This window comes from Dermacentor albipictus, chromosome 3 (assembly GCF_038994185.2).
Source record: "Dermacentor albipictus isolate Rhodes 1998 colony chromosome 3, USDA_Dalb.pri_finalv2, whole genome shotgun sequence".
Lineage (NCBI taxonomy): Eukaryota > Metazoa > Arthropoda > Arachnida > Ixodida > Ixodidae > Dermacentor > Dermacentor albipictus.
This window is the reverse complement of record NC_091823.1, coordinates 141236053-141250234: the sequence shown is the minus strand read 5'-3', so window position 1 is coordinate 141250234 and position 14182 is coordinate 141236053. Positions and strand designations below refer to the sequence as shown.

Genomic DNA, 14182 nt, shown 5'->3' with positions numbered 1-14182 from the left:
CGGCAGGCTTCGTCGGAAAAAAAGAATATGCAGATCCCATGCACTGTGGGAATCAATGTAAGCGAAACTTTGTCCGCTGTTTGCGTTCATTGACGCTATTTTGCGGTGATATACCGACGGCATGCGATAGTCGTGACGGGATGTGAAATGCTACCTTGCCTGCTCCGCTCGACGCTTTATGCGAGCCTTCGTCTCATCGGCACGAAGTGCACGCTTCGGCGCCATTCTGGTTTGTAGCTCACCAAACTGCCTCCTCTCTCTCGCTCTATTTCCTTGCTAATACTCTCCCCACCTCCTCCTCCTGCTGTTGTTGCTGTTGCGGGTGAGCACGGAGACACGCGCGGGCAGCTCCTGCACAACATTCGTGAGGGGTCACGCCTAGTTACGTCGTCCAGAGGGCATTGTGCAGATGCGACGCGGCGCAAATCTTCGCACGAGCTTCTCTGGTCGTCTTTCCTTTGTGCCACACTGCTCTTGTGTACTAACACGATAGCGTTAAGGGCCCTATTTCGCCGGTGTCGACGCCGCGGGCATCGCAACAATCATTCTGGACGACAACCGCACAGGCCCTCCACGTGGCGCATACATAGACTTAGATTCTTTACAAAGTTATTCTTCGCAATTTTGACATAAACAAATGTCATGAAAACAAAACACCGACAGCGCACGCCTTTTATGTTTTTGTGAAATGGCCACGGCTCGACCACGTCCCGACGTGGCCACCGTTAGTGGCGTGCGTCTCCACTACGTCCTCACGTGGCCGGCGTTACAGCAGCAGCCGCAGCGTCCGCAGCAGTGGCAAAGACGGAGGAAGAGGCAAACAAAGCTTCGCTTTTGAAAAAATTACTTATTCCATGTTAGCTTGGACACCACATATACTGATCACATAACGTTCTGTTGGGCGCTCTGGGGGGGCAGACTTTTCGACGCCGTCCTCACCCATAACCACAGCTGCGTTGGCGTCGTCCTTGGGTGCGGCGGCGGCGTCTCGCTCCCAGCGGCGGCAGACGTGCCCGTAGAAGTCCTTGCAGGGGTCCACCCCGACGTCGACGAAGCGCTCGAGGTTGCGGGCGGCGTTTCGACAGTTGGAGGACGAGCACCGCGTCAGCACCAGTGGTTCCTCGACGCGCACGAAGATGAGGATGAGCACGGCGAGCGAGAGCAGCAGCATGACGACGGCCACCAGCGCCATGAGCATGTGCTGCTGGCCCCCGTGCCACGCCAGGGCCGACCGGGTGCGCTGAGTGATCTCGCGGATTGTCGTGCCACCGACTGCACGAGCAGAACGTGCGGCGAGTGCGAGGCTGATTTCATTCGCTCGTAACACGACAACGATTAGCCGGCCGGCAGAGCGAACGCAGTGTCAACGAGGGTGGCAATGTGGGCCAGTTGGCTGTGCATCGTGGAATCGCATGTAGTGCAGAGCAGCAAATAAAAAAATTGAACACGGACGCAAGAAGAAACGGAACACAAGCGCCAACTTTCAGCAAGGAAATCTGATTTCGAAATCGGTTGTACTTATGCATACGCGACAGTGTGTGCGTTGTGATATAGTGATACTGTGGTATAGTATAGGGGCACTGATATCATGGTGCACGTCATCTTTTGTACGTATAGGTACAACCGATCTCGAAATAATATTTCGTTGCTGAAAGTTAGCACTTGTGGTGCACTTCTTTTTGCGTCCTCTTTTCTTTCTTCTGGGCTACACTACGTGCCATTCCACGAACACGGAGCGGTCGACATTAATAGAACTGTATTCAGAACAGGTCGTTGCACTTTCGAAATCAAGTGTAACGCCATGCATGTAGTCCCTTCCCTCTGTGCTGAGACTATTGGAGTGAGTATTCATCAATTAATAATTAATTATTTCATAAATTCCACTTACATATACGGTAGTCTTATGTTGGCCGATCGCAAGGGTGGATACATACAGTTCATTACAATTCACTCAATATTCATGCCGGAGTTGACATAGCACACAGTAACAGAAAAATAAAACATAACTTACACAGAAAAGTTACAGGAAGACCAGAGTTTACAGAGTTTCAACAGATTTAACACCTGAAACTCGCTCACATCCTCAAGGAAAGGTTCAGAATTTCGAACTAAAAACGCAGAACGGGCTTAAAGAAAATCTGCAGTTCCTAAAACAAAACGAGAATTGCATTGCAAGAAACCTAAAATGTCAATACATATCAGGAAAAGGAAATTGTACGAACCAAAATGGATGTATGCTGCGGGAGGAAATACAAACATTACAAGGCCAGACATTTAGCAGCTTTTCGAGACATTTGTCTCGCTTTTTGTGACACCACCTCGTTAACAAAAGAAAAGTTCTCACTTTAGTACTAGAGTGCCGATGCTAATAAAACACTGCAAGCATATTCATAGGATTCCGAAGCAACCCACAACTTTAAATGTCTGAATGTGCCCTTTTGCTTTGACCATTGCGCTTTTTTGCACCGTTGTCATTTACTAATGTCCGGCGGCGATGGTACCTCGGACAATACCAATAAACCAATTCTAATGCCCAGCCAATACCAATTCATGCGAAAGATGTCGCTCACATCGGACAAATGACTTGCGGCGGTCCCTGTGGGCGTCGGTGGCATTGTCGTTTCCCGATTGCGGAGTTGAGGCAGCGATTGCGCTCGTCCCCGCAGCTTGGGGCTCCGCGCCGCCATCGGGGGTCGGCTGTGACCAGCGGTCCCATGGGGTCGTCTCGCCCAGGCGCTCCTGAACAAAAGAAGAAAAAAAAAATCCTTCATACGACACATCTGCTAGCGTTTATATGCTCCAAATAGTCGTGCAAAAGAAAAAAAAGAATTATGCAGACGAACTGTTTCTGCTGTCCCTGCTTAAAGGGCCCCTCACAGGTCTGGCCATTTTGAGCTGACAAGCGCAGAGCATACATTGCGCGATGACGATCCTGTCTACAATGTATTACATCGCTAAGCGCCGCGGAAAGATCTGACCTTTCAAACCGAACGCCGTTTTTCCTTCTCACGGCTGCCGCGCTCCAAGTTGGACGCTCACGCAGTCGTGCCCCTGCGCCTACGTAGTCGCGTCCGCAGTGTGACGTCGCTCGTGGTGACTCGTGACTTCGACAATTATTCAAGACAAATGTTATCTGTGAGATCTGTTGCTTGAATTGACAAATTGAAGTTTAGAGAAATAATAAAACGCACAAACTGAATGTCTGCATGTTTTTGTTTTACTTCGCACAGAAGCAAGATGTACTTCCGCTTCATCTCCTTGTTCCCACGGTCGTGCGATCACGTGCGCAGGTACCGAAACTATGCCATTTTCTACCGTGTTCCATCGCGTGATCATACTTTACGAACCTGCCGTGGTTGCTCAGTGGCTATTATGTTGGGCTGCTGAGCACGAGGTCGCGGGATCGAATCCTGGCCACGGCGGTCGCATTTCAAGGGGGGCGAAATGTGAATACACTCGTGTACTTAGATTTAGGTGCACGTTAAAGTACCCCAGGTGGTCGAAATTTCTTGAGTCCTCTACTACGCCGCGCCTCATAATCAGAGAGTGGATTTGGCACGTAAAACACGATAATTTAATTTTTTTCTCATACTATGCGATCCGCTTGTTCTGCCTCAGTATTCGTGTAGCACTCAATTATGCCACTAGTCATGTTTCCTTGTGCACAGCGCGCGAAATCGTGCGCTGCGCGAACTATACACAACAGCTCAACGCCGTTGGCTGAAAAGCGTATCGCCGAGAGAAAAGCGAGGAGAAAAAAAAATGAAAGTGGGGCCTGTGACGTATGCGTCATGCGATCCTCGAGATCCGGTATGGAAGAACGCAGGGGTGGAATTCTCTTGCGTAGGCTAGACGGGGCGAGTGGAGAGAGCGTCTTGCTTGGCTGTGGAGCCCGCCTGCTGAAATCATGGGTTCGCGGCACTGAAATACTTGTCTCGGCTGTTAATGAGTCGATTTGAAAAAAAAAATTTACGACAGAACGCTCCCCAGAGGACACGTAACAACTACCAGTGTATAACCAAAAATTTGATATGGGGCCCTTTAAAACTAGTGCGTTTTGTATAAAACTTCACGAACAGTCAAATTCTGCACTGAAGTATTCGGAAAAGTATTGTGTCATAATCCCTTTCTTTGACAGCAGTGGTTGCAGCTGTTCGGATTGTGTATTGACTTGTATCCGTATTCCACACAGGAAGTGGTGTGCTTCGTTGACCGGCGGGAACTGCCATCAGTGTCAAAACGTACACGGACGACATCGCATGACTCATCGGTGGCCCCCAGCGCCTCTCGATTGGACACGTTACTTAAAGTGGCATCACCGAGCTGCGCAGTTCATTTGGCAGCAGTAGTTGCAGCTTATGCAGACTGTGTATTGACCTGTAACTGCATTACACACAGGTTTATACTTGACACTCTTTCTAGGCCTGAGTTTCTTATTGTACTACTTCACCTACTGCTGCCCTTCTGATATTGTGCGATTTTGTGATGCCTAGTAACGCAGAGTTGGCAAAGATGGTCGAGGCACTTCGTGACGAAGTCCAAAGTATGCGCGAAATCATGGACACGTATAATGAGCTGTATGAATCTGTCAAGACTAGCAACGATAGTCTCACCAATGAAAACAAAGCCTTGAAAGCAGAGGATAAGTTGTTTGTTGAACGCGTGTATCCTGTAGAGCATTATTCGCGCATCAATAACCTAGAAATCGGGGTTCGGCTGCTAAATGAGGGCGAAAGTTGCCTGGCGGTCGTACAGGCTATTGGTGAGCAGATTAGCCGCCCTATTTCAGGCATTGACATTGATAGTGCACATCGCATCCCTCCTAAACAAGGAGATAACATAATTGCCCTCTTCTGCTCGAGGTCAAAGCAGACCGATTTTCAAGTAATGCTAGAAAACCGCGACTCACCACTGAATTAATCGGGATCACACATCAATATCGATCACACATCAATACACATCAATATCGATCACACATCAATACACAGATCAATATACGGTAATGATCATTCAAGTTCAAAAAAGAAACGACTGTTATAGCCAAGGCGCCTGCGCTGAAAAAAAAAAAAGGCTGGAAGGTCCTTTAGAGACACAGCTGCACAATCAAGGCAAGAAACACGGACAACAGCCGTACTTTCCGGATCTCTGGCATGGATGAACTTACAGTTTTCATGTAATCCTTTCCTATTAGCATTTTGTGTTCTTGTTTTTTTTTGTCATAACTACCAGCATATTTTCTTTTCAACAGGCTAAAGCTTTATTGCAAGGAAGGTTATCAGCGCTGTCATTTAAACATATGCATCCTTCGCAAGCATCCTAATGACCTTGTCACTTTTCTTTCTACGATTATTCACGTGTTTACATTCATCTGCTTATCAGAAACTTGGCTTTCCCATAGAGATGGAAACTTGTATGGGTTATCAGAATACACTTCGGCATACTGCAATCGAGATGGTCAACGCAGTGGTGGAGCCGCAACATTAGTTCGGTCGTCCCTAACGTACAAGCGTCGCAATGATCTAGTATTTAAATAAATTATGTGGTTTAACGTGCCAAAACCACTTTCTGATTATGGGGCACGTCGTAGTTGAGGACTCCGGAAATTTCGACCACCTGGGGTTCTTTAACGTGCACCTGAATCTAAGTACACGGGTGTTTTCGCATTTCGCTCCCATCGAAATTGCGGCCGCCGCGGCCGGGATTCAATCCCGTGACGTCGTGCTCAGCAGCCGAACAACGTAGCCACTGAGCAACCACGGCGGGTATAACCTAATATTTCAATATCTGCAGTGCGAATCTGTTTGGTTGGAATTTAACCGGAAAGCGTTCTCGCTAAAACAGTCGTCATAATATAATAGCTTGTATGTACAGTTCTCTGTGAGCGTCTTATACAGACCTTTGTTCACTGTTAGGATTAGTTTTAAACTCCACAATTAGTGAAAATAAGAGAATAATAATTGTGGTGATATAAATATTAACATTATATATTTTAATGATCGCTCATGATCTGTCTACATCCTGTGGCTCCTCAGCTTTCTGTTTTCCTCATAAGGCTCCCAGACAAGGTGTGACCCAACCGGTGAATACCTTAATTGATCATATTTTTTTCTAGTATGACAACGGGTCACGTAGAGGGAATATTCGATATCACGTTTACTGATCGTAATCTCATATTTCTTTGTCTAGATTCTACCAGATTAGAACGTTAAACGACACGTATGAAATCCTCGTTCGATTCTGCGAGGTTTAACGACGTGACCTTTGCAGCCAATTGGAACGACGTCAGTGAAGACCGTGCTGAAATAGTCATTTTTGTCTTCAAGATCATTTGATTATGTTGAAGTGTTCACATGCAGTACTGCAGTAATTCACTGGTTTCACACACTTCTAAATCCTTGGATTACTAATGCACTCAACAGGTCAATAGAGAGAGAAACATTTACTCCACAAGAAACTCAGAACCATGTAATTTTGCACTAAAGGCTATATTTAAAACGTATCTTAGCGTGCTTTCTGTTATTCTTAAGCGCGCCAAACACGATTACTAACAATGTCAAATCGAGTAAAATGGAAGTGGCACTAAGAAGGGGAAAATAAGGAGTTTCTGAACAGTTCTGAACCATGCTTGAGTGAAATCATTCATAATGGCGAAATGATATAGTCCAAATAATATAGTGAATGCTTTTAGCGACCATTTTAGTGCATCTATGGATGTTGAACCTGATCCTTATTTACCTAGTCTTCAACATTGCACTCACTCATTTTATCTGCTTCAAACGTCATCCGAGGAAGTCCATCAACCCACATCTTCTCTAAACGCAGCTGGACCGGGTTTACACTTGATACGCCCCGCAACAGTAAAAATTGTGTCAAATGAGTTGTCACCAATTCTGCAAATATAATAAATAAAATCTTCAAGTCCAGTGTTCTTCCAGGCTGCCTCAAGGTTGTAAAAATAGTTCCAGTTCACAAAGGAGGTGAAAGAGTGAGATGTCAGTCGCAGGCGTATTCAGTGACCTTACTAAGGCATTTGGTACCATTAACCAGGTAATTCTGTTACACAAACTCAAATACTTTGGTGTATCTAGCTTCTTTTTGCAATTCATTAGCAACTGCATCAGTAATCGATCACCAATTGTTTAAATTAACAATAATCAATCTTCAGCAAAGATAGTTAATCTAGGCGTACCCCAGGGGTGTATTCTTGAATCTCCAGATTCTTCATTTTATACGTCAATGATCAGCCTGCAGTACTTCTCTATTCTAGTTGAATATGCTGGTGATACTGCCATTTTTTCTGTCGATAAATTCCACAATTCTGTGCAAGAAAAACTTAACACCGACCTTCGCAATTTCCATTCCTGGTGCAAAGTAAACTTGTTGCATATTCATCTTTCTAAGACTAAATTTATGGTATTCCATTCTCCCCAGTTACGCATAAGCTCTAGCTTAGCAGTTTCGCTTGACAGTACGCTCTACCTTTGTCTAATAGTACCAGGTTACTTGGTTTAAGCCATGATAGGCACCTGAAATTCGATTTTCATGTCATATCACCGATTCGATAAGTTTCTTTTGGAATTCATATAATTATTAAAACACATTTCTACTTCGAGCCCCACATTATTTTATCTCTACATTGTGCCTACGTTCATAGTCATCTTTCTTACTGCGTGTCATCCTGGGGCAGCACATATAACACACACCTCAAACCCTCAAACGCTTGCAACACTAGAAAAAACAAAGCGGTAAGACTTGACATTTAGCCCATTTACATGTCATTGCCCTCCCACATATAAAATTTTAAATATCCTTCCTCCCTATCAGTTGTTTTGTCATAAGCTATCAACCTTCATTTTTTCGTGTTCTACACAGAGGTAACTCTTGAAGGTTTCACTGTTAAAATGTTATCTATACTAACAAAACCAGATTTGCAGAGGAACAAAACCTACTACTCGCAAAAACTAGAACTAACTATCGGAAACAAACCGCTTTTTTGTCGGCTTATCAAACTGCAATAGGATTTAATGTGAAATCAAATCTCGTTTCTCATTGCATTAGTTTGCTTTTTTTACTAAAAAAGCATACCTGGTTAATTATTCCCGCGCATCTTGTTGTTTCTTTATTGTTCTCTCTCTCTCTTGTCTTTTTGTTTAGCTGTGTTATTTAGCTAATGTCGTTTTGGTATAGTCCGACGCTTCGTTGTAGAAAATGTTCTGTCTGTAAGCAACTGGCTGCTGCATGTTAAAATTTAACATCATTCCTATTTTTATTAGGGCATCCCCTCGACAGTTTTTTCACTTTGGGACACCCTACCGTGCTACTTATTCTGTACCTGTTAAACTGTAGCACATTACTGTAATAAATCTGAATCTGAGTCAAAGTGCTGCCACAGTGCACCAAGCTTGTTCTTTTTATCTTTTTGTTGTATCTTAACTTTCAGACACATTAAGGGTACGATCTTGTACGCGTTCCAAAATAGAATGGAGGCGGTCCGTTCCACCAAGCCGCACACGATTAGTCAATTTGAACCATGACGAATGCGATGATGTCAATAGTGACGTGATATCTGCTGTCAATCAGTCCGTGTCGTCTGCTGTAGGACGAACGCTACGGAACGGACCGCCTATTTCGCGACCTAAAGAACGGACCGCCTCACTTCGACTTATGGAACGCGTACAAGATCGCACCCTTAAAGGCAAGTTTGTATTTATTCATTTTTTTCCTTCAATACACCTCCAAGAAAGAAAAAAAATCTGCGTCGGCCGGGAATCAAACCCGGGCCACCCGCGTGGCAGGCGAGTATTCTACCACTGAACCACCGACGCCTACGTGCGAATGCATTAAATGTTTTCGTGGGATAGAGTGGATAGCTGCCCATTGCGCGGCTCAATGCAGGTCACTGAGCTGGCGATCGCTTGTTCGGGAAAAGCCTGCTTCGCCGTTCACCATGGAAATAAACACTGCGTAAAAAAAAGCTTAGTATTACAAGAATACAAGAAAAGTATTATTGGCCGCGCCTGACCGCCGACGTCGCCCGTTATGTCAGAACATGCCGAGACTGTCAGCGACGCAAGACACCGCCGACAAGGCCAGCCGGATTACTACAGCCAATCGAGCCTCCTTGCCGACCATTCCAGCAGATCGGGATGGACTTGCTGGGACCCTTTCCGACGTCAATAACCGGAAATAAGTGGATCGTCGTGGCGACGGACTACCTCACCCGCTTCGCTGAAACAAAAGCACTGCCCAAAGGTAGCGCAGCCGAAGTGGCGAAATTCTTTGTCGAAAACATCCTGCTGCGACATGGCGCCCCAGAAGTCCTCATCACCGACCGAGGAACGGCTTTACAGCGGAGCTCACCCAAGCCATTCTGAAATACAGTCAGACAAGGCACAGGAGGACAACGGCTTACCACCCGCAGACGAATGGTCTTACGGAGCGGTTGAATAAGACCCTCGCCGACATGCTAGCGATGTACGTCGACGTCGAACACAAGACCTGGGATGCCGTGCTGCCGTACGTAACATTCGCTTACAACACGGCGGTGCAAGAAACAACACAGGTCACGCCGTTCAAGCTGGTCTACGGCAGGAACCGGACGACGATGCTCGACGCCATGCTGCCGCACGTCACTGACGAGGAGAACCTTGACGTCGCTACCTACCTCCAGCACGCCGAAGAAGCCCGACAGCTCGCCCGCCTGCGGATCAAGAACCAGCAGAAGACCGACAGCCGACACTACAACCTCCGACGACGCTTCGTCGAGTACCAGCCCGGCGACCATGTTTGGGTATGGACCCCGATATGCCGACGAGGACTGAGTGAGAAACTACTGCGACGCTATTTCGGACCCTACAAGGTCATCCGACGTATTGGTGCACTGGACTATGAAGTCGTGCCAGACAGCATTTCGCATTCACAGCGGCGCCGCGCACGATCTGAACTGGTCCACGTGGTGCGCCTTAAACCCTTTTACGGACGCTGACGAACTTCGCCATTTTTGTTCTTTTCTTTGCTACGAGTGCCTTTGTTTATTACCTTCGTTTGTTTGCAGCATCGGGTCGATGCTTTTTAGGAGGGGGGTATTGACACGTGTACTTTATCGGGCGACCACATTTCGCCGCTTAAGAAATGTACTCGCACAGCGCGGCACGCACTGCATGTATCCGAAGTTTCTGGAAAGTTATCGATGCTTCTACCCGGCTGTCTGTTGTCGCCGAACCTTGTGTTATGTATTTTCATCTCGTGACGCGAATGGTGTAGAACTTTGTGGAAGGCACGCGGGCCCGAACGATTAGTCAGGAACATTCGACGACTGCTGTATAAAAGCCGACGCGCTTTGCCCGCTGATAAGATTTTCGACGATCGCCGACTGTGTTCGCCGCTTTTGTTGTGCTATAAGTGTAGCCTGTTTTGTGGGCACAGGTTCGCCCAATAAAGCTAGTTTTGTATTCCACCGTACTGCTTCTTTCTTCGCCGTCACTACCACGTGACAATAAATATAGCGAAGACAGAAATTGTTTGTACATTTGCTCGCGACATACGCAAGGCTTGAACAGCGTACGTATCATAGCATAGGGCCACTAAAACCGAGTTCCAGACGGTTGCTTTCCCATGCCACGCCAGTTTTCTGTTTTCTCCCGAATACATTGTTTGTTCACTCCAGTAGTGTTTGGCATCCCGATAGCTCTGAAGCAGCGCGCCCAAGTATTCTTGAGGCAAGGCTATCTATTGTACGTTTTCACGTTCTTCCGGTGTGTGGCCCTAATTTCCACGCCAGAAACCTGATTGTTTACAATTGATTGCACTTCAGCATGATTTACGAAAGTTAACTACGTGTTTCATCACTTCGCTTATAATTTTCTGATCATGGCAAGCCACCTGTCATGTTCATTTTAAATGATATTTTTACATAGAGGCTTCAAATATAATGCAAGCAGCAGTGGCTTAAGTGGGAAGCCTTATGGAACTAATGAACGGACTTGTACACGCTCACTAACATGTTTGTTAACAATGATTTTAGACCTACAGTTTGAACATGGCAATTTTAGGCTGGCTAGAGCACCAGACCCAACGTTAATGTGCTCCAGAATAGCTAATAGAGCTTTTTGTGATACAGCGTGTTTGTGCAACATCGCAACGTGACCTGAAAAGGCGCGAAACAATTCTAAGATTGTTCTAAGTACACCATGCAGTTAACACAAAACATCCCGTGGATGACCCGGAAAGATCCGAACGTCCTAGGTTTTTATGGGACGCACTGAATATGTCCACAGCCCCATGCCTACGACGAATATTAAACACATCTACCACTGGACTTATCGCGAACCTTACTTGACATATATCCGAGCAACATCCTCAGCAGGATATTCTCAGGAATTTGCTTCCGAGCGCGTTTGTGTGGAAGTTTCATGCTTGCCTGAACGAAAGTGAGTATAACCAAAAACGAAATACAAATGGCACACTGTAAAAAATAACGGTTATTGGTAGGTTATTTTGTTTTATTATTATTATTATTATTATTATTATTATTATTATTATTATTATTATTATTATTATTATTATTATTATTATTATTATTATTATTATTATTATTATTATTATTATTATTATTATTATTATTATTATTATTGGTCCTGTTGTCCAAAGCGCACCTTCTACCGTTGGTAGAACAAAAGCACGTCTCGACGGCTATGCTATTGTAAGTGCACGAGTGCAGCTGCACCTGAGGTAGTCCGTTTGATACCGAACTGCTTTTTAATCGTGGCAAGAAACGAAGGCGCAAGATTTCTGAGCACATGAAAGCGCAAAAATATCAAAGCGGAGCCCAGCAATATGGGCTTCATATCCAAGCTGTGATATATATATATATATATATATATATATATATATATATATATATATATATATAAACCCAATTTGTAAAGACTGACTTGCCCTCTCACTGCAGTGTGAAACAGTAGTGCTTTAGAACACGTTCTGACATCCTAAAATGGTCCTCCGAATATGTACCTGGTATGTTCTCAGTATCTAGTTAGAACGGACAACTGGACTATATCAGGACCCTTTTAAGATTTGTGCAGGAGAATGTAGAAATGTCGGTATGCCGACATCTCAGATGCTTACTGAGGACGCCTTTGCGTTGCCTGGGAAGTGTACATTCATATTAATAGTACTTCCCTTCATGCCGCACGTTTTATGTGTGGCCCTACAACGATGTTATTAACACCTTGCATACGTCTAGCAAGGACCTTCATGCACATTTCGTAGTCAACATTTGATAAGCTGGCTAAAGGCTGTAGACATACAGGCTGTAGAAAAAGGCTGGCGTTGAAGGCATGTAGGCTGTAACGCACAAAAATTTTGGTCACTCGTTCAACTGTGCGATAAATGTTCTATGCGTTTCTGAAAACGAAGGTGGCAGCATTTTCTTGTAGTAGGCTTCATCGAAGACATACAAAGACAACAAAGACATACAAAGCAACTGTCATGTCTTTTTTGAAAGCCTTACCTCAGCCAGCACGCAGCCCACCATAATCAGGCATCTTATTTGGACTGACATCATCGATCGCCTTTTCAAGTTCAGCCGAATTAATTGGCTGCTCTGGTCGTTCGCATATCTGATTATCTAATTTCGGCCGCAGTGTTAAAAAATCCCTTCTGTAGTTTTTATTTATAGGGACATATTTTTCAAGATGTTTGCTATAGTACTCAACAAAGACTTGTTCTATCATTTTCTCATTTCGTGTCACTACATCACAATAATTAATTTCATTTATTTCATTACGCCGGAAGTAAGCCTGCTCCTCACTCAAGGCGTGCTTACTTGATCTTTCATTAAGCCAACGTCTCCCTGTCCCCGCTCGGACGACGCCGCCTCCCTATGCTTCTCATTTTAGATTGTATGCAGCTTGTATTTGACTTGTCCAAGATATTTTCTAAATTTGCTAGGCTTTTCACTCTTCCCTCGTAGAAGGTTGTGCAACTGACTCTTAAATTCATTTTCCTTCCTTCCTAACTTTGTCAGAGGCAGACACTTCCTTCAAGTGAATCGTTTTTCCCACTCTGCTTAAGACGTTCCCATTTTTTGTACCAAGTTGTGAAATCTTTAAAATATTCTGAGTAATTTATGTAGACGTATATTTACAGTGAATTTCTATCTTATCTTATTGTGATTTTTGCCTAATCTCACATGGCTTTGACCTTGAAAGTTATAAATTGAATGGGGACTTGGCCACGTCTTTCTGGTCTCTCTCGGCAAGAATTTAGCTTACCTAAATTGCGCTTATATAACATGTTCTGCCATTTTTTCTGGAATCAATCTTAAGTTCACGCGCATTCAAAATGCTCAAGCACAATAAAACTTTATTTGGAAGGTGATGTATGGTTAAGACTTTTCACCTGCGCTTTTCGTTCTCCTTCGCGATTCGGCAGCTACAGTGTAAAAGCACACCCTTTACCGGTGTAGCAAAAGTTCTGGTGTACAAAATAACCTTTCCCACAACACGTTCCAACTTCCTGTTCAACAGCACCCACCGACTTGCCAGAGCAAATCCCAGGAAATCTCTTTTTATGCGTTCCCTAACTTCACTACGTGTGAGGGGCCATGTCGGGAAGAACAACAAGCGCTAGTTTGCCGGCTATGTGCAACCGATGAGGAATGTCATCGCGAGTCACACCCTCCTTGATTCGAAGCACAACTGTGCGTGTTGTGGTGGCCTGGCATCAATGCGCCACTCTTCCATGATATCCTTTATAACCTTGCTACAATGTGCAAAGGTCGCATGCACATCATCGTCCCAGACATTAAGCGAGAATCAGCAGAGCTTTCTCTTGACATCCTCGTGGCTCGGGTCGATGGCTAGGTATCTTTGACGATGAGCTCAGCTATTGATCACTGCTTCTTCAGGGCTCTTAGAAGAATTCTTGTATGTTGCTCCCCAAACGTGATTCACCCAGAATGCACCGAGCCCTTCCACTACAGCGAGCAATCTGGCTTGTCGTAGAGAGCCACTGAAATCTTCCATGCGATACGGACGTCCCTTCATGTCCACATGCAACAACACTGTGTCGAAAACCACTTGCCCTCTTAGCAGAGACGGTAGCACGGCGTTATATTCCTGCGACGTCTCCTAGGTACTGGCACCGTACGGAACATTTGCGCGGTAGCAACGTTGGAGTA

The 14182-nt window shown here is 45.1% G+C and overlaps 1 protein-coding gene and 1 non-coding gene across 2 annotated transcripts in view; both read right to left on the bottom strand.

Moving 5' to 3' along the window:
* LOC135905341 (endothelin-converting enzyme 2-like) overlaps positions 1-14182 on the bottom strand; it is a 194736-nt gene that overhangs the window by 50310 nt on the left and 130244 nt on the right. The window contains exons 3-4 of the mRNA XM_070536099.1: positions 2571-2739; positions 940-1272 (exon numbers count right to left, since the gene is read on the bottom strand). Coding sequence (XP_070392200.1) covers positions 940-1272; positions 2571-2739 — 502 coding nt within the window. The remainder of the gene's footprint in view (positions 1-939; positions 1273-2570; positions 2740-14182) is intronic.
* Positions 8755-8825, bottom strand: TRNAG-GCC (transfer RNA glycine (anticodon GCC)). The gene has a single exon. It is a non-coding gene; the product is annotated as a tRNA-Gly (tRNA).